We start from the raw sequence: 24424 nt of genomic DNA, 5'->3' as shown, positions 1-24424 counted from the left end.
CAGGGGGGGGGGAGTAACTTGAAAATCATAACATTCAGAATGAAAGAAGTAACGCGTATAGACTATAGGGAAGTTTTAATCTGTAAATGAATCAGAGTTATGCTTGTGCTGACTATACCCACTGTACCCCATCAATTGGACCATGGATCGGCAGAACTGCTTTCCCAGATAACCCGTGTCACAGTGGCTCGCCTATACAGGTTGGGGGGGGGGTCCTTACGGATGAAGATTTTTTTTAAATATTGGTCTGACTTTATTCATAACAATTCCTCAGTGCCCTCAAAAGTGACACTACCATTTCGAAAGTGTAAGCACTAGTGTCAAATTGCTATTTTTATGGCTGTGTATCTCCTGGGGGACCCCCCCCCCCCGCTATACGCCACGACGGGGTCAAAACTTCGGGGTAGCTAAAAGAGCACTTTCCATATTAATATGCTGTCTCGAGTCAGATACTTGTCTACGACGGGGAAGTAAATATTGCGCACAGTCACTGTAGGTTGCACTACACCAAATACGCGCCCATAGAAAACAGTGCAAAATCGGACCGAAATAGCGCCGCCTGTTGACTTTCGTGAAGAGGCTGACCTCCGTTTTTTTCACTGGAAATCCAAGATTATGGCCAGAAGATCGCTTTTCGTTTCAATTTCATGGGGGGTTAGCCACGAATTTTTTATTATTATTTTTTTTCGCCTTTCAACGAAGATATCCCCAAAATAGCAATAACACTAAGCGCTCATTTCTGAATGTAACGGCCCACCTGTATCCAAAATAGGACCGCAATTTTGGGGCTTTTGTGAAAGAAATACCCTTAACTGGAGACCTTAATTTGAGATTTATAGAAACATTTGCCTCCTGATTATGGCCTGTCTTATTGTAAAAACCCCGTGGGATCACAAAATATTAATGAACTCGCTCAGAAATACAACCATTTGGTGGAATACACCCTGTAATTTTGTCTGCTTAGGCCTACCTCCAACTCTGATCAAGCTCTCAGAACCTTAAAAACACACAAGAAACTATGGTGCAGTATTAACGACACACATTCTGCCTCTCCCTGGCCTCTTCCAAGGTGACACCACTACACAACGCCAGAGAAAGAGAGAAATGTGTGTCGTAAATAGTACACCATAAAAAACAGTCGTCGACACGAGTGTACAGATGCGCCATGGGGAGAGCGCACATAATTTTGCGCGCGATGAACTGGCTTGCGTGGTCTTCCTGCACTGCAGTAAATGCGGTAATACCAGCCATTGTTAAACGAGAAGTTGCACTTTTCTTTTACATCGTAAGTACACCTGAGTAACTCCAGCGTAATCACCGAGTTCAAAATTGTTTCTTGAGGCTACGAGTGATGCATCTAAACTCTGGTGGCTGTTTTGAGGCTTAAAACTAGGGTGATTTTGTTAGTTGAGCCATTTTCCAAAATCCCACGTAGGTCACGGTGGTGGTCTACGTTAACTACACTTTGTAAACCTCTATCATGGGTTGCCATATTGCTTTTTTACCATTAAAACCAATGTAACCAAACTAATGAGCTGGAAGGGAAAATAGTCTGTGCCTTTTTTCAGTGTGTGAATTGTCTTACTGTTGTCAATGAGCGTACAGGGAACCAGACTAGCGTGGCCAGTATCTGATAAAGGTTTATAGTCTAAACTATAAAACTAAAAAAACTAAAGCAGCTGATCATTATATTAATTAACTGACAAAAATCTTAAACAAAAGTCCACTTTTGAGTGGAACTTGCCATAGTCCAAGTAACTTACTTGAAATTCGGTTTTCTTTTTGATATTTTGCTTTGCTATTTCTCTCAGGTAGTAAAACTTAATACTTGCTTTCTAACTATCAGTAATAGTGATAGAGGCGATACTTGCTTCTCTGTCTCATATCGTTGTGACAGTGGTGACTGGAAAATATGAAAGGGGCCTCATCAACAAGAGGCCATGTAGGCCCACTTGTACAAGTGATAATTGTGGCAAAGGATTCTCGCCGGGATAGTAGCCTTCAGGTTTGTTAGAAAGCCTAGAGCAACGAGAAACCATTTGCTCGTGACATTTCAGGGCAAGTGTTGAGACGGCTTTGTATTTAATCTTAGTTCAACAGACTAGAAATCAGCCAACAGTGGTATGCTGGACCATCTAGTCAACCACATTGTAACCATGCCTTAGGGCGTTGTATTGCTGGCTATCAATAGCCTTTTGTGCAAGGGGAATCATTATGGCAGAGACTAGTGGCAGAATGCGAGAAATAAAGTTGTTTGAGTGGAACCTGGGTATTTTACATGCTAGTGGCCAAAGTGTAGTGGCTAACTTATCCTCACTGGTGAAAGGACATTTGCAGACTGGCACCCTGCAAGCTTATTTCAGAGGCTCAGATATGATGAATGAAAACATATTCTGAATTTGTTGTAAGTCTTGAAAAGACAGTACCGGTACGGCTGATTTATTGGAAAATTTCATCCTCTTCATAAGCTCTTAAAAGTAATTACACGTAGTATATTCGTGACACTTTATGTTCAGTGAACCGACCAGTCATTTTAACATATTTTAGGCAAGATTTTGGTTGAACTGTTCCATATTTTTTAGATTTTGCTGGTCTCAATTTGCTTTTGAGTCTTTTTTTTAGTTCAAAGTAATAAGCAAGCATCCAACGCTTATAAGAACTTTTCCATTGAGTTAATTTTGAATTCACAATTAGACGAGGAAATATGAACTGAAATACATCTTCCCTGGATGACATCACAGCAACAGCGCCCTCAGTTGTCCAGGAGAATATGGGCAATTGTCAGTGTTTTAAAAATTGCAGTTTTCAGTAACTCAAAAAAGTATGTCAAATAATGTTCACACTTTAGAGAAGAGTATAAAATTGAAGAAAAGTTGGGCTAAAAGAAAAATTCATTGCTGCTACACTTTAATAGAACTAGCTTTTTAAAGTAAACGGTACGCTTTACCCTCACACTCTCCCCTATATACACTTCTACACATTGATCAAGGTCATTAACCGTAAGTCAGTCTGTTTCTGATGGGGTTATCGCTATTTTTTCAAGGTGTGACTGACAACTGTCTGATAACTGTCATTTTGACTGCAAAAGGTAATCCACCTCCAGCAGAAGAATTCCCTCATCGGTTGAAAACAGCTGCGTTGTTGGTTGCGTTTCCTAGTCGTTCGTGATCCAGCGATGCGCAGTTAGTTCCAAAGGAGCTTTTGTTGCTAAGGAAATAGCACCCTCTTTTGGTCCAGCTCGAGACCCACAGAGGTATTTGTTTGGAGGGCCATCCTTTCCCTGATGCACTGTGGTTCTTGTGATATTCAATCCACTATAGGAATTTTGGTCTCAGGGAATTTCTTGTTGGTCGCTGGACTTGTTGACTTGTCTGACGATCTGTTTATCTTGAGTTGGCTTCGATGGAGCCGTGGGATGTCTGAGGTTTGGCCGTATCTCTTGCAGTGCGATCTGGGTTTCTGTGATGTCTTGGCTACTTGGGCAGCAGCAGCGCTTTGGATTTAGGAAAGGCAATGCCTCCACAAGAGCTGCCCGGTAGTCCGAATTCACTCCGCTGTATACCAAAGGATCCATGGAACAGCTGAGCAAGGAAAGGATGAAAACGACCAGAAAGAAATCGATCCATGAATGATTTAGTTTGATCAAGCTTGAGTCGGGGAGGGTCGACCACCTTATGACGGCATACATGATGGTTTCAATGATAGACGTGATGTTGAAGGCGAAAAACAAGGTCGTGTTCACTACCAGCATAGCAATTACTCTTCGTAAGCGCTGTTGTTCATCACCTGAAGAGATGATCCTTGGTTGTTGGCGTAGTTTCTTGACAATGCGGCCATACAGGGTTGTGGTGATGACCAAACCGACAGTGTAGTAGATTGAAGCTGTAACGTTAGCAATGTCATTTCCAAGGTCTCCTCCCCACTGATATAATGCAGTCGCTCCACATCCTACAATGACGACGGTTATCCACAAGACTGCTGAAATCTTGATGGCTCTGCACTTGCCTGCAGTGGCACGGAATACCAATGGACGACAAATAGCAAAATACCTCTCAAAAGCCAGAGCAACCACAAAGAAGTATGACGCCAATATTCCAATGCTGCTCAGTGAAACCAGTGTCACGTCAAACGCCTCGCCTCTTTTCCGCCACATCGAAAGGAGGGAACATACTAGAATGATAGAATCCGCCACAGACAAACTGCCCAAGTAGACGTTTACGATGGAGTGCATAGATTTGATGCGGACTACAACGTACAGGAAAATCCCATTCATTAACAGACCAATAGGTGCCATATACTTAGTAACTTCACCTTGAATGATAGTGTTGGCCTCCTCATGGCGTAGCATATCTTCTGCCTGGTAGTCACCCACGATATTTATAACAAAATTTACATTAGCGACACTGGGTGTTGAATTTGCCATTGCGTGTTTGTTGAAGAATCGAGGAGGATCTTTTATAAACCTCTTGCGACAGATCATGTGCATGTAATTAAATCTTCTGTCCTTTAGGCTCTTGGAACTCGGGCATTACGCATGCTGGTGGGCATGTGCATGCAACCTATAAACGTTGTACATGCACATGTCGCTGTAATTTGAGGATCTCTCTGAAAGTGAAATATAGTTTATAATTTATTTGTTCTTGTCTACGATTAAATATAGAGGGTAACCAGAAGCGAGTGAAATTGAAAGCTGCAATCCTCGAACGACCAAAAATAGATGAACAAAAGAAATACATGTAAAAGGATATCACATTCTGAGGTACAGGAAACCGACAAAGCTTATCAACGAACAAGAGAGTCACACGACTTCACAGAACAGAGATGGTGATGATGATATCACATGATAAGTGGTCTAAACCTTGTACACTGTAGTAGTTTTCAAATACGTGTACCAATTGTCCAATGAAAGCAGTTATCATTAAGCCAGTGCCAGAGCCCTTTGTTTTGTGGATACTGGGTATTTGCAGATGCTTAGGGCACGCCTTCATGTCTGTTTTCTCTTTGTTTGTCTTGGTATACCCCTTGTCTACTTGTTATACAGGAATAAACAAAATGGATGGAATAAAACAGTAATTTCAGAAATACCGGGATTAATTTGTAATTGCTGCATGAGTGAAATTTATTTCTTTGACATAGGCCTAAGTATTTCCCTTTGTTACAGAGTTTCAGATTCTACAAATCAATATCCAAATCAATACTTATGTGCAGTGTGATTATTACGTACTTCAACCAGCGTGATTTCATGGCTTATTTTCTGGAGTACGTAAAAAACCATTTGAAACAAGATATGGGACGGAGAGAACCCCCCACCTTTGTCTTTGCCTTTTTCTACAGTGTGTATAGGGATTGGACAGGTAAGAGGGGTACCCCCTCCGTCCCATATCTTGCCTGGTATAAAAAAACATCGTATTTTAATTCAAAAGTACTTGTACCATTAAGTGTGCTAATTAACTTTACTTTGGTGAGAAGGTAAAAAATCGAACTCCAACTTATTTGACAAGCAAAATTGTCATTTCAATGACAGAACAAATTTCACAGTCTCCTGGTGGTAAAGTGTTTAAATCTGAAATATCGTGCATTCTGCTAGTTTATAGTCGGATGAATGCTGCTCGTCTCGGCACAAGTGAAGTATTTAGAAAAGTTCCTCAGGCTTCATATTACGTTCATGCTGAATTTAGTCTAGATCTAAGAAAAGCAGTTTACTTACCGACATTAACATTTGAGGAGTTGTATATCTCTGATGGTAGGTTTCCATAAAAACCGTAAATCGTTTCACAGAACTAATAACTAAACATAAGGTATTCATTCTTTCATTCATTTTGATTTTACCGATTGCCTTAAATCTTTCTGCTTACACAATAAAATTTCATTTAAACAATTTGTTAGACTTTTGTAGTAAAGTAATGTACCGGTATATACAGAATAAACTAATCAGCGGTAATTACTGAGGCAATGACAATTTCAAAAGGGGATCTCTTTAAAGTTGGTGACAGATGCTGTTATTCAAACTTTCCAACAAATAGCAAAGTCCACCATTCTCAAAATAAGTAATTTTTTTTATTTTCTAATCATGCGTACATGTACAAAGTATCAGAAAATAGTAAAGGCCTATTCAAACGCCACAGTCGAGTCCCCCGTTTTCTGAGTTACTAATGCTAAAGTTCTACATTGATACGATTTTGAAATGGATGGTACAAATAAACAAGGTCATGAAGAGTTTTAGAATGCCACTTTCAAAGAAACTTGCAGACAATCTTTTCAGTGATCTCAATCTTATCAGCTCTACCAAACGGAGTAGAGCGTACCCAGCACCAACGTCATCAAGATGGCGACCAGACTAGGGGTGGTCCTCTGCCCGCTGTTTCCCGAGCCCAGCTTAAAGGTGTACTCCACAGGTTCGGTTTTGCTCATCATCCAAGCCTTACCGGCTTCGGTCAGCTCACTCCGAGGTCCGATTTCGTCGCGTACCCTCTTATTGTAATTGTTGTAATACTCCAGCTGTGTAGATATGCAAAAAGGGTGTGAAAATTACTCAGTTATCTTTCAATACGGGCTATTCACAATAGTGCTCCTCCAAGAGTTTGCAACGCGTTGGCCAATCACAACGCGCGAAATCTGTCAAAATGCGCATTAGTTTCGCGCACTGTGATTGTTCAATGCGTTGCAAACTCTTTGAAGTGCACTATTGTGAATCGCCTGTATTGTCATGTGTTTAAAGAGCACCTCTAAGGAAAACACATTTTCTCTGATTATATCTATTCAAATAAAAATGGAAGCATCCAAATCGAATGCAGTGTCATTTGTCTTCAGAGCTCAACTGTAGCAAGCTAAAAACGCTTTTTTTCTGTTCATGCCAAGATGCGAATTCTGTATGTAGATTACGTCATTCTGATAAAACGAGGGAAATCCTCGCCCTGTGTCCGCAGTGGATAAGCCCTGTGCGTGCCAAACAATGGCTACATGCATAGTTTGGCATGCACAAAAAGAAGTTTGGAATTGTGACGCATCCACGCAGGACCTTAATAGCCGCATTGCTGTTGCGCATGGACAATACACACTGTCAACCATCTTCTGTGGAATAGACCAAGCAGCCCTGTATTCCCATGAAGGAAAAAACAAACCCACAATGCATCCTCTTGCGCACACTCTTCATGAAGCTGGTTAACGCACGTACACCAAACATTTGACGGACGTCAAAGTTGGGCAGTCGTGACATTGATTGATCAAACCGTCAAGGGGTGGGGCTTAATATTGGTTAACGACATGTGTTTGTATTTTCGTACGTAAACACTACCTGTTTGTTGTTAAACATGCTGAAGTCAATAAGGTTGGGTTCCAGAGGTACAAGAGAGATCATCTTAAATGTCATATACTGGTGGCCCCCAAAGTCGTGCTGAAAGGAAAAATAACTTTTCTGGCAGATTAATCCAAAAAGTAAAGCTTATATTTCAAAAATCAAATGTTAGTAATGCATGCAATCAAAAAGGAGGTGAGGGTTCAGGATGAACTTTAAAGTAACCCATAAAATTGTAAGAAAAAGAATAATGTCATGCATATGGATTTCTATTTACAAATATTGATTTATATGAAAGTTACATAAAAATCGTATACGTGGTGTGAGGACAACTCCGTTGATTCGGCTTTTGAAAATTCTCAATGATGAAAATATTTCCCATTTGTGATGTGAACCACATTTGCCCGTGCATTGCTTCTTTTTAAGTTGGCCAAAATAATAAAACCAGAATCGCTTGCTTTCACCGTGAACCAATGATCTGCTGCAATACTTCTAAAGACGTGCATCATATCAAATTGGCAGTCCATGGACTGCACTGGGGCGGGTTCAACACTTTGTTTAACCCAAAATCTCAAAAAATCCCTTCAAGACTGACTACTTCATTACCTCAACATCGGCCGGAACAGTTCTGACAATATTCTCAATACGGATTCCGAATGAGCCATCTTCATAGTAGCCAGGCTCTGTTGTCATTAGAAAGAAACAATTTCGTGATTTAATGTCTTGAGGAGAAAAACAACAAATGATTGGAACACTTTTTCTAGGCGGATAATGAATAGCTGTAGCTGATTTTGTTCCCTTCAAATAATTTCTTCTTAACGAATAAACGAATGGTCATGTGGCGCTTGCCAGTATTTCAGAAAATACTAGATTCGTTCCCAAAAAGTAAAAACGGAGATTTAAGGCTTTTTTCACCAACAACATTCTGAATGAATCGCCATAGATTTGGCCGCTGTAATAAGTACTTTTTTCGTGGTAAATGACAGCAGTGCTGAGATGGGCATCGATACGTACACTATATGACGATGACCTTTTTCTTTCATGACTGATTTTTATTTCAGAAATCTGGTCACACTCAATATTTCAAGCATTAATCTGTGATCTTCACCAACCAGGAGAACCCAAACAGCAGCATCTGGATTCAGGTATGACATATTTTAAAACTTCTTGGATGACCCCCTGAATTTCAAACAGGCATCACATAGCAGTATATTTATTTTGGCTTTATGTAACCATTTAATTCTGCTCTGTACATCGGCAGTACGTGGAAGGCAATTGTCTCTGTCCCTGGTTTGGACTGATTTTTATCCTCCTGACTTCCAAGTTGTTTGCTCGGCATTGTACTAAGTCGTCTTTTGTTGCTGGAACATAGAAGTACATGTTATTTTGCTATCAACCAAAGCCCAAGCGGTTTTGATATCAGAGACACACCCTGAGACAGGGTCAATAGCCGAGTACACAGGCTTTGCGTGGTAGCCATCTTGCAGGGCAGTTTCTGTTCTACAGGGCAACCTCTTTTGTGCATACCCTATGGAACAAAAGCACTGACCTGCAAGATGGCAGCCATGCAAACCCTCTAATTGGGAAACCCCAAAATTTGCAATTGATTTGGGTCCTCACTTGATGTACTCATCCTATACCCATAACAGCACCGTTCTCGATCAGATGTGAACAACTTAAAGTAAACGAATCGGCATTCTTAAAATGGCAAAGTTACAGTTAGCATGCCAAGCATGAGTGTGCAACTTGGGGAGATGAAATGTGATTACAAATGAAATGAGGTTAATACATGCTTTCATGCCATGTTTAAATGGAAACCTGCTGGTTCTGACAACAGTGCAAATCTTTTGCCTGTCAGGGAGAATTTGTATATAGCCTGCCGTCTACAACTGTGGCTCAAGGTTAAGAACCTTGAATGCAAGTCGATCATGCAGATAGCGGCGTGTCAAGCTAACGGAGGAAATTATTCACAGCCTCTTCAACAAAAAGCTTTTTTTCTATACAGTTGCACAACTTGTCAAGATGCCCATGTTTAAGAAGCATACAAACAAGCAACTAATTAGTTTGAAGATGCTCTTTTGAAATGAAGTTAAAGTACAAACCTGAATATCCTGTGAACTCGTAAAAACACAGAATGCTTTTCTGGTACTTTAAACAATATAGTTACGTAAAAATTACTCCACAGAAACACATTAAAATTCCTTAAAAGATCAGAAAACGGGTGTAATTTTTATTCGGCTTTTTGATTATAAACTTACAACAAATTCTCCTGTTTACTGCTTTTGAGATTGTCTTTTGTCTTTTCAAATAAACATTGTGGTCCAAAATTTGCCCCGAATTTCTGAACAGTTTCAGAAACAGAGAAATCCAGCAAAGTGGGTCCTTTTATTGCAGAAGTGTGTAGAGGGGCTCACGCTTTGTTTTCGTTACTTGGAAAATAACGTGCCTGAATTTGTCAAAAAGATTCTGACCTAAGATCGTGTAGCGCCGAAGCCACAAGATAGATAATTCTGTCCAAAAGATGTAATTACCATAAGCACCTTTGAGCAAGCAATACGCCTGCGCAGTTTACAGTAATGCTTGGGCGCAAGCTCAACAGATGCACGTGGCTGCCGCGGCGCCTGCGCCTGTGTATTAATGTGCATTGCGCAGGCGTATCCCTTGCTCCAATGGCACCCGTGCGATTACAACGTTTTACCACGGACGTGTATAATAAAATCTGGACTCGCAATGCCCTTAATCAGCTTATAGAGCCATTGAATCCACTCGCAGCCATTTTACCGAGCCGAATACAAAGCTTTCCTGGCAATGCCCGCCTTTGTTCTTCCTGACGTCAATAGTAGGGAGCCAACCCACGCCTTTGTATTCGGCTCGGTAAAATGGCCGCTGGTTGGCTTCTTTTTCATACAAAGGCGTTGCAAGTCCAGGTTTTTTTTTATATACGTCCGTGCGTTTTACGTGTATTCACGATGAAGTTCGCCATCTTGCGCCGCTTCGCAGCGCTATACGATCTTTGATTGTGACTTACCTGGACTCATGAGAAAGACATTCACGTATATATGCATGTAGGAAATTCAGGTGTGTAAAAGGAATATTTTTTGTCAGAATGCAAAGATTACAAATATGCATCGTAAATATTGCCATGTTAACAATGAATGCTGAAATTAATGGAAATGAACATCTGTATTAATTTCTTATAGCAATGTTATTCAGTGCCCCGAAAGCCGTCTCAAAGTTTTACTTCAACTTTATTTTTATTCTTCAATTCCCTGTTTTTCTTACCAATTGATTGGAAGATTTTTGGCTGATAGCTTCCCTTGGCTATGTGTAAGTACATGAACGTTCGGCACAGAGAATAAGATGAAAATATAAAAGACAGAGAAACAATGGAAACTCAGATATCAGTTCAAGAAGTGAGTTAGACGTGTGGCCCACTGACGCGGCTGTCATTGGCTGTTCATTTTCACGATGCTTACACTCTGTTGTTGATGCCAGTCTGTATCATTCACAGACAACCACTCACCTGTTAGTGGTTGATGGCAATAGACAATTGTTCGTCAGTCGAAGTGGTCTGTTTCGGTGAAGGAGTGGTCTGATGATGAATCATATGTGTTTGTGGTTGAGTGTATAGTAAAAGAAAATGTGAACTGGAGGAAAGATGGCGAAGGTGGCAGGGATAAGACCAGCAGATGCTGTGCTGAAATTACCGTCATGAAAAGAGTCCACACTCATGCAAGGTGTCCGAGCCTAATACGTGACTAGCATTGAAACGAGCCCAGCCAATTTGTGCTGTATTTGTCTCGTTCCCCAAATCTACAGCAGCAAAGTTATTGAGCCTGAGCACCATGGGGTCTCTGACCATGTTTTCAGTCATCCTTAAAGGAAAATGGAACTACGTGTACTTTGAATCCCCTGCCCAACAGAAAGCATGCGACCCAAACTTTCAAACAATAGCATGTTTCCCGACTCACTTTCTTTACCTACCGTCTGAGACGAAGACATTACGACGCAAACTCCGTTCGCCGCTATAGTCGCCAATATTGATCGGATCTGATAAATGGGCGTTAATTGATAAACAGAGAAGCTGATGAGGAAAAATGAGGGTTTCGGTATGGGATGGAGTCACCGTTACCCGAACTTCAGTGAAAAGCGACTAGCACCTGTCGCGGCGCTTGTAGTTCGGTCGCCGTCTACTTCATGTAATGACAGCTGGAGTTAACCTGCGGCAGAAATGGTGGGTTTATTTGTATGGAGTGATGATTGACATGAACGTGGTCCACAGGGCTGACTCATGACTCACCAAAGTGGTTCCTCCATGAGGTACTACGTAACATTTCTTCACTTTGAAACTTTTGAAGCCTGTATCGGTAGCCATTATCTGACCCCGTAATTAGATACACGGTAAGTTTTCTTCCAGTATGCGATGCCATTTCTGATAAGGAATTACTGTATTCCATCTGATGTCATATTTTCACACCCTAAACTTTAAGCTCAAATTTGCTTCATTCACTTTCATTCATTTCGAAAGAATTCAGAAACACTTTTTCTTATGATACTTGTAAACGGTTGATCTTCGATGTTGCATGGTTTAAAGAGATGTTACGTTCGCACCTCCAACTTACCAAAGGTTGTTGTAAACGCACAAATTTTACAATGAATTCTTGCAGTGCACAATTGTCGGTTAGTGCTTCTATTGTAATCATGACTTGCATGCTGGGATGGGATTAGGGGGTGTGATCCATGCTAAACATACCGTCCGACTGAAACATGTTAAGGTCTAAAGGCTTCTCTCCTTCTCGAACCCCAACCCTGATTCGTGCAGGACCTAAACGTACATGCATGGACAAACTCAAACAGTTAGTAACAAAGCCGTCTTGTATGTAACGACCCAACTACAATGGGAGAATTTGAGAGGCTTGGTGGCGACAAAAATACCATTCCTTTTTACCAGTTGTGAGCATGCGCGCGTTGTTTTGAGCATGCGTGCATAGTTCAGAGCGCGCGCAATACCTTAAAAAAGGACCGGAATGTCTGCTGCCACCAGTGTCTCAAAGTCTCTCATGAGGGCACGTCTGGTTTTCTTGGTACATGTACCTCCTGGACCGTGTCAAGTGAATGGAGAAAGCTTTGTGGACAAGCAATGCTTTGTCTTGAAGCATTTGAAGTTGTGGGAAGAAATGGCAGCCGGTTGCATGTGGTCAGAGCTGTTTACAGAGAGAGTTGCGACACGATGTCTCAATTGTTGGAACCAAAATGGCGGAGTGCACACTGAATTAGCTCAGCTAGCATCCATTGTGGTTCCAAAGTCTGAAGTTGGCGCTACTCTCTCTATATATACAGCTCTGCATTGTGGTTGTCGAGATGTATCATCTTACCATCGGACAGAAACGTATTTATTTGCAAGGGTTTGTGTCTGGCTATGCCTGTATCCTTACTCTGAGAAAACCAAACCGGCCCTGTCAGGGATTTGTTGAAGGTGAAGAAAGTAACGGTTGAAACGAGTGACATAAAGTGCATCAACCAGATCGTCATACTAAGGCAAATTATCAAGGCGTTTGCTTAGTAGTTTAACGAAAAGATAACTTCATCAGATGGATTCTGTCAATTGCATTTGTAATCATATTCCACGGACGCATCAAATGGTCAGAGACTCAGGATTCGTATTTTGGGGCCGGTAGCTGATTCCACTGCCAAGCTCTCATTCTTCTGCAGCTAAGGAAAGAACAGTGAGTCTACAAACTGCAGCAAAAATTATGTACATGTACTCAGAAGTGTCAGGAAATTCCACCTTGGCGGTAAACAAAAGGAAATAGGCTTGCAATATTTTCATTCAGATTTATGGACTACAATACAGACTTCAGATTAGCACTGAAAATGAGGGAAGTCGAAGTTTGCTTTCAGTTTGTGGTTCCGGTTTCTATTCACTTCTTTCTTGAAAAGAAAGGACTGGATCGGGCTCTGTTTCAATCACAACCAGATGATTGTTCTTACTAGAGTTTGTAACGCCCAGATCAGTAACTGTTATTAACTTATCGACTGTACCACAAAAGTGGTTTAATATTGCCATCTTTTTTTGGTTTTTTTCTGCCATAATTTCTGTAGATCAGGATTCCCTTCCGGTCAATCAAAATCCTGTTGGAAGAAGGCATCGACAAACAAACAGAGACTAGAACAAATTAAAGGTAGGTCTTAATTTTTTTTCGTCTCTTCATCTGATCTTTCACCGTGGTACATAGCTTGCTTTTGAGAGCATTGAAACTTTTATTTTGTAAGCCAAAACTTTAAGGAGGAAGACTTTGAATGGTGGTATACAAGTTGCAGGAGCCAAACTCAAATTTCTTTGTTTCACTAGGCTTAAATTGTTCCCCTGACATCAGACCGTACTACTTCACGGCAACGCAGTCAGTTAATATTACCCACCCCTTGCCAAAGATTATGTTCAAAAAGGGGCACTTCAGATTGGTGTATATAAGAAATACAAGAGTCCTGACCTTCATGGACATTGAGGAAGTGACCAATGCCATGTCCAGTTCCATGGTTGTACTCCAGACCGCCTGACCACAGCTGGTTCCTCGCAATCGAATCAATGTCACGCCCTTTTCAACGGAAAATGGTATCTTTTCATTTAAAACTTTTACTTTTTGTGAGGTTGTGTACTATTCATGTGTGTGTGAGGCCAAGAGGGTTGTATTTTTCGTGTTTTTTTTAATTTGGGATGTTTGGGTATTCTCAAAATAAAAGACTCCATTTCGACAGTATATTGTGACATGATTAGCAACAGATATGCTTGTTGATGTATTGCCATGACAACTACAATGCAATCTTGGAGACTACTATAGCTGAACCCCTGCCCTACACGTCAACACTCTTCACTGCCTCATTATCTTGTGGAATCAGAAGTCAGAATGAGATGCATGTTTCACATTTAGAAACTTCGAACTGCTTGGCACAAAATCATGCCCTTACGTACCATAAATACCAGTACGGAACACTGCCATGGCTAGATCAATGCTTCCAAGCAGTACTCTGGTGTAAGCTTCCTGTAGACCGATAGAAATAGTCACTGTACGTCACCTCGTCAATGACGACTTCTTAAACTTTCTCCTCGAATGTAAAAATGCCCTTAGTTTAAAACTGAAATAAACTGAAATTTCCAATTCAAACGCTTGGGTGCAAATGTAGGTCTTTGGGGCAGACATCCCAGCCTTTTTACCTCAAGTATTGATGAACTTATTTGCATGTTTGATTTGGTTGCCGGTAACGTCATTACTCACCTTCATGAATGGAGTGGGCGTGCCAAAATGGAACGTCCTGGTGATGTCACAGGTACCCTCCCTAAAAAGTACCGGAAATATTATTTCGTAAACTTGTATTTTAATCTGTGTTAATCTTCACAGCTTACAAGGAAATCAGACGGTCACAGCTGTATTAAGATACATACACGACATACATGTATAGGTTTATCTATGGTGATGGACTTAGGCGTTAGTCTGTTTCCATTTTGGAGGAAGTATCGTGAAGCAGAAGGTCATCAGATGTAGAAACAAGTCAAGGAATGTTTCTGACAAGACTATGTTTAAAACGAAGCTTGTACAGCCCTACGATCATTTGGCTCCATTCCATCCCCTCTTTAAAAATTTGGTTAAAATTTAGCGTGATCTTTCACAATAATTTGAAAATTAATGTCCCTCCTTTAACTATTCAATCTTCAAGGGATTTTTTTTTAAATTGTTGACAATAGCCTTAAAATGATCGTACATTGGTTGTGATCCTTAATGAGAGGGAAGTTAATGAGAGAGGGCGCTTTATCACCTGGCAACAACATCCCGAACAGCTATTCACACACATTTCCATGCGTAAACCCACTGGGCCTTAGACCCGTGGGTTTACGTTTTCACTTCGCCACCGTGCGGAGAAGGGGTTCTTATGTAGAGATCCCAATGTCTCACACACCTTGAATATCAATCAAGGTTTCGCTATCACTTACAAGTACTGGCCTCCGGAGTCCAGAAGGAAAGTACCGGCTTTGGTGACGGGAACGTCAGTTTCCGGTGTTGATCTGATAGAAAAACCAAAAAAATGGAGCTAGCTTAAATTTGACAGCCACAATAATCCATTCTTTGGTACTGTTTCTTACCACCATGGAGAATGTAAACATCATAATGAAGATGCTCATGACTTGCACACATGTGTACCTTTGTTTACTTTGAAAAAAAAACAAGTGAAGTAAAAAAAAAAAACAAAACAGAACAGATATTACCAGAAGAAAATTCACCAGTTTTATTTTTTGAAGATTTATAAATTTTACAACATTCAGAAGAGATGCACTAATTATAAGTCTGAAAATGTCATTGTGTTCTTTATGTTTATAATTCTCACATAGAACTATTATAAAATCTTCAATCTGGTGAAAGATTTGACCTACGTGTAGTGAATGATAGCACCGTGGGGACCCATGCCAGCGATGGTTCCAAAGCTGAGACCTCGGTTGCTTGCAAACTTCCTGTAGAGAGTCGAGACAGACAAAAAACCCGGGCCTAATAGTACGGGCGATTCACAATAGTGCGCCCCTGAGAGTTAGCAACGCGTTAGCCAATCACGGTGCGCGAAATCTGTCGACCCAATACGCGTTTGCAAAGGGTCGAAAGATTTTGCGCATTTTCGTTGGCCAACGCGTTGCAAACTCTTGGAGGCACCCTATAGTGAATCGCCCGTATTGACACTTTCGATCAGTTTTAGTGTAGCTGAATATTCTTGTATGTAAATTGAATTTTTCGTTAACGACACCCTAATCAGGTGGACGATGTTCTTTACTTACGCTCTCTCATCCACGCACTTTTGCATGACAATTTGTTCACTAATGACTTTGATGTCTCCTGTCATGGGATCCTGCAGGAAGATAAACGAGTAAAACTCTAGAAATGGAGCAAAACATTTAGATAACTGAATAAAACAGGACTTTGATAATGACATTTGGGATGCGAAAAGGTTCAGAGAATAGGAACAATCAGTGAACAAGTCCTGTTTTTGAAATCCGAGTGAAACACTCCACACAAGAGCTTCACCAACTATCATGGGCGTTACCAGCATTTTTCCAGAGGGGTTGGGGGTGGCAAAGCACTTTTTCCGGGGGAGGGTGAATTTCCAGGGGAGCACACGTCGAAAACGAATTAAAAAAACTATTCACATTGGAAGGAGGTAATTTTCGTCCGTCCGTCCCACCGTCCGTCTGTCCGTCCGTTCGTCTGTTTGTTTGTTATGCAATTATTTTTTCATTTCTGTTTCAGTTTTTTCCTCATTCTTATTTTCCATTTTGTTTCAGGATGAGGTAAGTGATGCCCATGTAAAAACTTTCCCTCTTAGTCACATTGTCGAAAGTATCTTAATTTCTCGGTGTCGTTTAGGGATGGTAATGTCGGGACATGTTTAGTTGAATTCTGCTGAACGTGTCCCCAAATGTTGAGAAAACCAGGGTCGTTATTCCTGTAAAACAGATGTGACTCTGCAGTGTTTATAAAGCTAACATACGAGGAACACCTACGTCTGTATCAGACAGCCGTTCTACTGAGCTAGAGTCGCACCCAACCAAACAGAATGAGGAACGATTCGGGTCGACCCAATTCAACTTTGCTTGACGATTGACAAACTTTATACGTACATTCACATTGGGTCCGGCCCATGAAAAGAGCGACGTCTAAAACCAAGTTGCGCTATCGATCTTGCACCTTCAAAAAGTCCAATTTTTGCCCTACTTAATTCAAAATTTGCTTTTAAATTGGTTCCATGCGACTCTGGAATGCTGGTCTGAAACAGGGGTTAGATCCAGTAGTTCATGACGTGAAGGTTCAGGTAGGGGACGAACACTGAGGGAATTTTATTTTACCTCAAGGCTGTCTACTGTCTTCTGCATCCAGGCACCAAGGTTACAGAGTGCAATGGAGTCCATGGCCTGTTGGATAAAACATCAGAAAATAATATGTTTCCTGACCAGCATCACAGTGTCTTTATATCTGCACGCACGCGTCATTTATATCTGCTGTACGCACATGCTAGAAAAATCAAGTGCGCCATTGTTCCGTTTAAAATAGACTTGCTTTAGGTGAGCAGTTTTAGCCAAGTTCGAGCAGCGTCCATTTGTCGACTGCTGGTAAATTTTAGCACAAAATAACATTTGGGTACCAGGCAAAGTCAACCAGTGGTTGTCACGTGGTTGTTACTTGAACTTGCTCATTGTTGTCTTAAGTTACAAGGTGGATATAGCAAATCTGAATGCACGTCAATGACAATTACAATTTAGATAAGTAGTGAAAGTGCCGATTCTTCAGCAAACCAGAATTAGAAACAACTACTGCGCTGGCACAACGCTCGTGCACAGGTGGCACAACGCTTGTGCACAGGTGGCACAACGCCCGTGCACAGGTTGCACAACGTTCGTGGACAGGTGGCACAACGCCCGTGCACAGGTGGCACAACGTTCGTGGACAGGTGGCACAACGCTCGTGGACAGGTGGCACAACGCTCGTGGACAGGTGGCACAACGCTCGTGGACAGGTGGCACAACGCTCGTGCACAGGTGGCACAACGCTCGTTGGCAAGTGGAACACACGCGTGACATGCATCTTTGACCAATGAGCCTTTTGCGAGTTAAATTTGAATAAAATCTCCCCTCCGATCCTCCCCCTTTATGTTCTCTCCCGTTCGTCTTACGTGAGCGTCTTCCATGCCCTGCGCTTCCTTATCACTCTTGACTGCTTTCATGAGGAGAAGAGGAGATGCAGCAACGTAGCGATTCTCAGCCTACAGACAGACAAGCAAACTTTTGTGAGCCTTGGATTCCTGCCCAGAGATAATGACTTGACGGACCAGCAAAAATGGTCCGAAAATATACCCAAATATGCTGACATGCTTGGCTGAGAAAGAATTTCCAAATTCACTAAAATAATTTTTTGTCTGATATATCCTTGGATTGTTGATGGATGTAAATACATAATTATTATTTATTTATTTATTTATTTCAAAAACTTTAAACAATTTTAAACAATAATTTCTCCCTGTTTCTCAAACTGAGACTTGAACTGACCGAGATGGATTCGTAGACGGCGTAACTGGCCCGATCGCTGATCCAAATCTTCCCTGCCAAGGTTCGGTTGAGGCTTTGCAAGTCAGCAAAGAAGTCATTATAGTCTTTGACCAACACGCAGGCTGTACAGGGTAAAGAACAAAACAAATCATTGAGATCTCATTGAGGGGATACGGAGTTAAAGAAAGGCATCTTAAAAGGTCTCTTTCAAACTTTTCATTAGTTTTTCAGGTGCTTTCCTGTCAGTATAGTGATGTTTCTAGCTGGGGACTGTGCGCCCCATTCAGATCAATATTGGTATTTCATTTGTCATTTCCTTTTTTCCTTGGTTCCACATTGGAGTTATTTTCTGTTGATTGAGAACACTTAACAAAAGTGTGACTCGGAGATTTGCTTTAAAAAATACAGTTAAAATGTATTTGATTCGCAATCATTACAAATTGAATACACGTACATGTACATGAAAATATATGTTTCATTTCGTGTATGCCCAAACAAAATTTTGTTGATGTTGTCGACATCCTCGCAGTTTCATTTTCTTTGACAGTAATTGTCATTTTGTCAGTAATTGTCACTTTGTCAGTAATTGTCACTTTGTCAGTAGTTCTTGCCAATATTCTTACGGTCTGAAATGCATGAAAGTCCATTCGCATTCACGTTTAAATGAGTTTTCACAGCTGCCGGAACCCTGTCTGTTGACGTGCTGTTGTACAAATACAGCCTGAAAGACAAACAGAAATAGAATGTTTATTTACTTTTGTCAGATATTAGTGCCCAAATTTACATTTTTGCACATCTTAAACCAAATTGACTCTATATATATAGAAAAACTCCAATGAACTGAGATCTGTTTGTCCTACATCTTATTACTAATTGACAAACATTTAAACTGTTTCACAGTGGTTTTTCTGTTCGTATTTGCCAAACTTACCGGGTGTCCGTCTTGGTGACAATGGCATACGAAACGAACATTGGGTTGTATGGCACATCATCCCCCCGAAGATTGAACAGCCCTGAATAAGATCAGAACAGTGAGAATAAAGTATGAGAGATGTACACATGTAAATGGGGGATTGAAACTACAAGCGACATCAGACAGTGTTTTGTTACCCCTGAAAATCATACCTTTTTCCCTTCAGGGTCATTCTGTAAATGCGAGGTCCAAAAGTGTGACATTTTTGTGTCCCAGACACAACTAACCTGCGTAGTTTGATACTGGAATGTCATTGAAATCTACTTCAAACTTGTTTTCTTTGTTTAGCAGGTAATTTGCATTACTTAATCACTCTTTGAAATTAAAGAGTGTGTTGTAAACTTACATAAAGGTGAGTTATGGTAGGGACACGATTAAAAAAAAACAGATTTATAAAATGACCCTGCTGTCTGAAGTTTTAAACACAGTGGGAGCCTAAACATCCAATGTTGCTCGAACATTTGTTTGTTTCAAACGACTATGCTCTTCGTTAGGAATATATTGACACTGTTTACAGTGGGATTTCCAGGTCATTTAGTCCCCTCAGACTTCTGTCCCTGTATCAACCGGGGAACACTCCCCACGAGCCGGTCTGTACTCGGAGAGCTTGAAACGAGAAAAGATATTTCCATTCAGGAAGACTTACACGCAATCTCATCTAGTTTGGTAATGACCAGTGCATCTATCGTCTCCCCTTTGACCATCTGTAGTTGTTGCCGAGTGCTGTTCTGGCCGGGCGCGCCGTCTATGACCTTCTGCTGCCACGTTTCACCTGTCGGTAAAATGGTACAGCAGCTACACCAAACTTACGTGGGAACTGAACACCAAGGTTATCGGCGTGTATAAGTGTATTAAACCTTGCTGACCGGGAGATATCAATGGGGATGTTGGAAAATGTGTTTGTGAAGCTAAAGAAAAAAGTTTGCGGGTAACAAAGTATTCAGTATTACACAGATCGTCAGCATGGATGGGATTTTAACCATAGGCTATACGATTGAAAGTAAGGGCAATGCTTATAATGTGACTAAGTTAGACTAAAAGACCAAAGTCCATATAAAGGCCTGTGCTAGATACGAACTAGGATCACAGAGGTAAGTAGAGAATACCTGGTCAGTATGCCCGAATAAATATCAAAATCCACAGATCTGCCCATGTGGTTCGAACTTGGGTCAAGTAAAGTGCACGGTAGGAATGACGCTTGAATACGTCAACCGGTCTCAGTGATGGGCAGCTAGTGTGGGTGGACCTACCTGTGTATTTCGCTGCATCCAAGATGGTGATCACTGTGTCGGGATTGTAGGGAGGCTGGTCACTCCAGATTGCGTCGATAAGATTGTTGGGAATGGACTTCATGGTTATGGTCTTCGCTGGTTGCTGCTTCTTCAGCTCGGCAGTGTAGGACTCATAGTCACCTGGCGGTGAGAAACACAAGTCACTGACAAGATATGTGTGGCCGGGATTGATGTACTGACAGTCCGACACAAAATCTCAATCAGAGAGCTTGAAAGCAGCAGTGAACATTTCAAAGTGACCAGAATTTCTGATGTTCAGTGATAGACAAAATATTAAAGTTGAATCCTTTTCCGAATGTTCAGTAATTCAACTTGATAGAAGAATGTAGGGTTTGCTGTGTGTAGCAAGACAGTTTCATTAAATTTGGATCAAACGATTTATTTCAAACTGACTACAGATAAAGAGGACTTGTATGCCCAAACTTTGATGCCTCTTTAAGTGTCCACTGTCGTGCAATATAAAATTCCAGCGATGAAAGTGTCGATTCCAACAAGATTGAATTCCACCAAAGGTTGCCAGGTTACATAGCTTGGATGGAGGCTGACCAGGATCTGTTTCAAGTTCAGCATTATGGTCCAAATGGCTACGTACTGACTGACATCAAGGCGGGGTCAAAGCCTATCTGGTCCCCGTCGCTGAGTGTTTGTGCCAGCCATTCTTCGGGACTTGGGTCGTCAAATGTGGCTCCTACCAAAGAAATAAAATAGGAGGGTCTAAAATGCACCTATAATGGGCCTGGTCTTGGAAGCCTAAATTTCACGTTTTCCAGCCCTTATAATTTTTTTATTGGACATAACAGAAATCAAGAAGTATCATTACCCTCAGAATTAAATAAATATTCAGTACTATCATCAACTATCAGAAAGACTTCGTGGATAAGGTCCTTCCGCCCTTGTTTTATTAATCCACTCATGCCAATCACTTGGAACGACCGACTGGTCACAATTCTGCTTCAGTGAACAAATTAAAGGGGGGAAATGAAGGAAAGATTTTATTCAACAATTGTTACCAATTTTCATGAGGTCCCATTGGCAATCCATCTCTTTCTCTGCTTGCAGGAAGTACCGCCCGTCCGTCCACAGTTTAGCCTCAGAAGCTGTTACCACAGCCAAACCTGATGAAGGAGACACCAAGGTTAATTACCAACTTACGTCCATCGGTAAGCCAAAAAACCTCTTTTACGACTTCAGTAACGTTGAAGGACACGAAACCCTTCTTCAAACAGTGGCGTAGCCAGGGGGCTGGGCTAACATGCCCCCTCCCCACAAATTCCTGACCCCCCACTATTAAAAAAAAACGGATGAATGGATATTGAACAAGGCTAAACTTGCCCCAAAAAAAACCATACCACGGAATGCTTGCCCCCCCCCACGATGCTGGTGCCCCCTTTGTTCCCCCAGTAGCTACTCCACTGTCACCAAAGTAGGAAAATGTTTATAAAAACGAGATATAAAGGACACTTGTTTCCTCCCCCCGCACAGCTAACCTCTCCTAGACAGAATCTGGACCAGCCCCAAATCTGATGGTTTATAAAAACACTCACCAGCTGATCCCAGTAAACCCGAAATGAAGGCACGCCTCGTGTCACGCGAGGCTACATATTCACTCTGCGTAACAAACAGAAAAAACAACCACTCGTAATTTTGGTTTCAAGTCAAATTTTACTCTGATGACGTAATACAATGTTTGTTGAGCGTCGTGGTTTAGTGTTCTCCTTGTTTAATCTTTTGAATGTTTTCATTTTTCCCTTTCATTAACGTAATTCAATGTTAAGTACCATGTGCTCGGTTCTCGAAGAAAACGTTTGAAAAAAAAAATCAGCCCTACTGAAAACGTCGCGTAAAGTGTTTTGATGCAATGTTTCACCACCCAACAGCACATTTTGTTACTTACAGTTTTTTTGTAAATTAATTAACGACAGGCGTAATAATTTTTTTTCAAACGGCGCGTATGCGTTTCTTTATTAAATATTAATTCTTCACTCAAATAAAACGCCCATCACATGAAAAGCGGTGTACTTGCCCCATGCGCATCTTCCGATGGGATTATATAAGCAGCGATTCCATTGGATGCCATTTGCGCCCGAAGGTCGCTAACTCGTTGCGTTGTGTCCGTCACCGTATCGGGGAGGTAGGGCGGCTGAAATGGCACAATATCAACAAAGATACGGCGTTAATATCTGACGGTAGGGTTCAAGGATTTTCAGAAAATAATATAATTTTCTTACGAATTCAAAAGTTAAGAAGGGGGCTTTTATTCCACAAATTGTTCACAAGCTGAATAAAGGCAAGTGTCCATGCAATCACAAGCAGATTTAGTAATCACTCAACAAGTCAATCATGCTGTGTTTCAGACACGTAGCAGATAAGATATCGTTTATCATTTCATTAAAGAAACAAGCCTAAAATAAAAGGAAAAAATCACGAATTTGCTATTAATCGGTAGGAAAAAACCAAAATCGTTTGAATGATGGGGCGGTATATTTCCACGAGCTACACTCACATTATAATAATCGGAAAATGACTATAGTAATTAACACCAGCAAGGAATGAAGTGAATGTTGAGGGGTAAAGTTTCCTCTCCTTCACACCAACTTGGCGCGAAGGGCAGACTCACGTTGGCAGTGCAGTCTCGTACATCTTCACCGGACTGCCGCCGGACGCGACCACCGCGTTCCCTCGCTGCACCTCCCCCGGACCCGCCGGCAATCGGGCTGGCGGATTCACACAACAACCCTGATAAGAAACACCAGATTCCTGAACTAATTTTCCCCCTTTTTGTACACGCAGCTCTTTCGAAATCTTATCGGTCTTTAAGTCTTTCTCCTGAGGGCGATCAATTAACAAATCGCTATCATCGGAAACGATGAATAGGATCTTTCTTTCTCTACAATATACGTCGGTCGACTTCAAGTTCATCGATCCAAGATCAGTTATTTTTCCTATATTATCGGGAATGTACGAGCTGTCAGGCGGAATAACTGTGAACACTAAAGGGGTTTCGGGGATTTTAAGATGACTCAGTGAGCTTTTTAAACGATACACACTTGAAGACAACAGGCTTCGTTTTCGGTCGTGAGCCTGTCACGGTGGGTCACGCATAGTTAATTACACCCAGCTGCGAGTGTTTGTACGACTACCAGATACGCCCCCCGGCCCTTCGGTTGTACTCCTCGATCGACCGCTACTAGTACAATCATGGAGGTAGGAACGTGCTACAGGGGCATGCACTTACCGATCGACAGGCCAATCCAACAAACCAACAGATATCTCTCACGCATCCTGGATAGTCCTACTATGTCTTCCCACAAACTCTTACTACTGGGAGATGAAGCAACGTTACTGCCCTTCAAATAGGCTAGTTCCTTCCCACTGGCACGATTTGGCCACGCGACGCGAGTCGATTTTAGAACTGGGCCTCGGTGGGATCGTACCGTGTGTTAGATCGGAGCGCAGTCTGGTACACCTCCGACCCTGCACTTTGTACTAATTTCAAACAGGTGGGACTTTGACATTTTGGGACCGTCGCAAATTATGGTGTTCCCTATGTGCCATCCGGCGTCGCATTTTTCAGCCGGCGTCACATTTGTCGGCGGGCGTCGCATTTTTCGACCACCGTCGCATTTTCGGAAAACTGTTCGTGATTTTGTATTGCTGACAGCTTCTTTCAACCAAGAAAAAGTAAAATTTCTCTAAGTTTTGGTGCGTGACATTTCTTCGCCAAGAGTAGTTACACTCTAGATTGTAGACCGTAATACGATAAACGCTCACTCGGGAAGCATGTC

General features: G+C 41.5%; 1 protein-coding gene and 1 long non-coding RNA gene across 5 annotated transcripts; one reads left to right on the top strand and one right to left on the bottom strand.

Annotated features, from left to right (window-relative positions):
• The first annotated feature begins 1150 nt into the window (after nucleotides 1-1150).
• LOC110978836 (uncharacterized) lies at nucleotides 1151-13546 on the top strand. Its single transcript, XR_002598133.2, has 3 exons — nucleotides 1151-1285; nucleotides 8356-8439; nucleotides 13397-13546. It is a non-coding gene; the product is annotated as an uncharacterized LOC110978836 (long non-coding RNA).
• LOC110978832 (xaa-Pro aminopeptidase 1-like) lies at nucleotides 4618-24080 on the bottom strand. Of its 4 annotated transcripts, none has more exons than XM_087146863.1 (23): nucleotides 23875-24080; nucleotides 23257-23375; nucleotides 22663-22779; nucleotides 22184-22247; nucleotides 21650-21754; nucleotides 21232-21327; nucleotides 20598-20759; nucleotides 19994-20119; nucleotides 19306-19387; nucleotides 18998-19095; nucleotides 18375-18496; nucleotides 18002-18091; nucleotides 17178-17243; nucleotides 16113-16183; nucleotides 15720-15797; nucleotides 15282-15353; nucleotides 14569-14629; nucleotides 14265-14334; nucleotides 13786-13890; nucleotides 12670-12750; nucleotides 7901-7977; nucleotides 7295-7393; nucleotides 4618-6498 (listed from the first exon to the last, which is right to left on the bottom strand). In XM_087146863.1, the coding sequence occupies exons 1-23, from the start codon at nucleotides 23918-23920 to the stop codon at nucleotides 6283-6285; spliced, it is 2223 nt and encodes a 740-aa protein (XP_087002989.1). In that variant the 5' UTR covers nucleotides 23921-24080; the 3' UTR covers nucleotides 4618-6282. The 4 variants fall into 4 exon arrangements, with proteins under 4 accessions (XP_087002989.1, XP_022089809.2, XP_022089810.2 ...); XM_022234117.2 differs by lacking the exon at nucleotides 12670-12750 and adding an exon at nucleotides 12048-12119; XM_022234118.2 differs by lacking the exon at nucleotides 12670-12750 and adding an exon at nucleotides 11279-11344.
• Nucleotides 24081-24424: the final 344 nt, after the last annotated feature.

The sequence above is a fragment of the Acanthaster planci genome, linkage group LG15, assembly GCF_054643075.1.
Source record: "Acanthaster planci isolate LZ-2023a linkage group LG15, COTS_SCS, whole genome shotgun sequence".
Taxonomy (NCBI): Eukaryota; Metazoa; Echinodermata; class Asteroidea; order Valvatida; family Acanthasteridae; genus Acanthaster; species Acanthaster planci.
The sequence above is the reverse complement of the archived record's forward strand: the minus strand, read 5'-3'. Positions and strand labels throughout refer to the sequence as shown.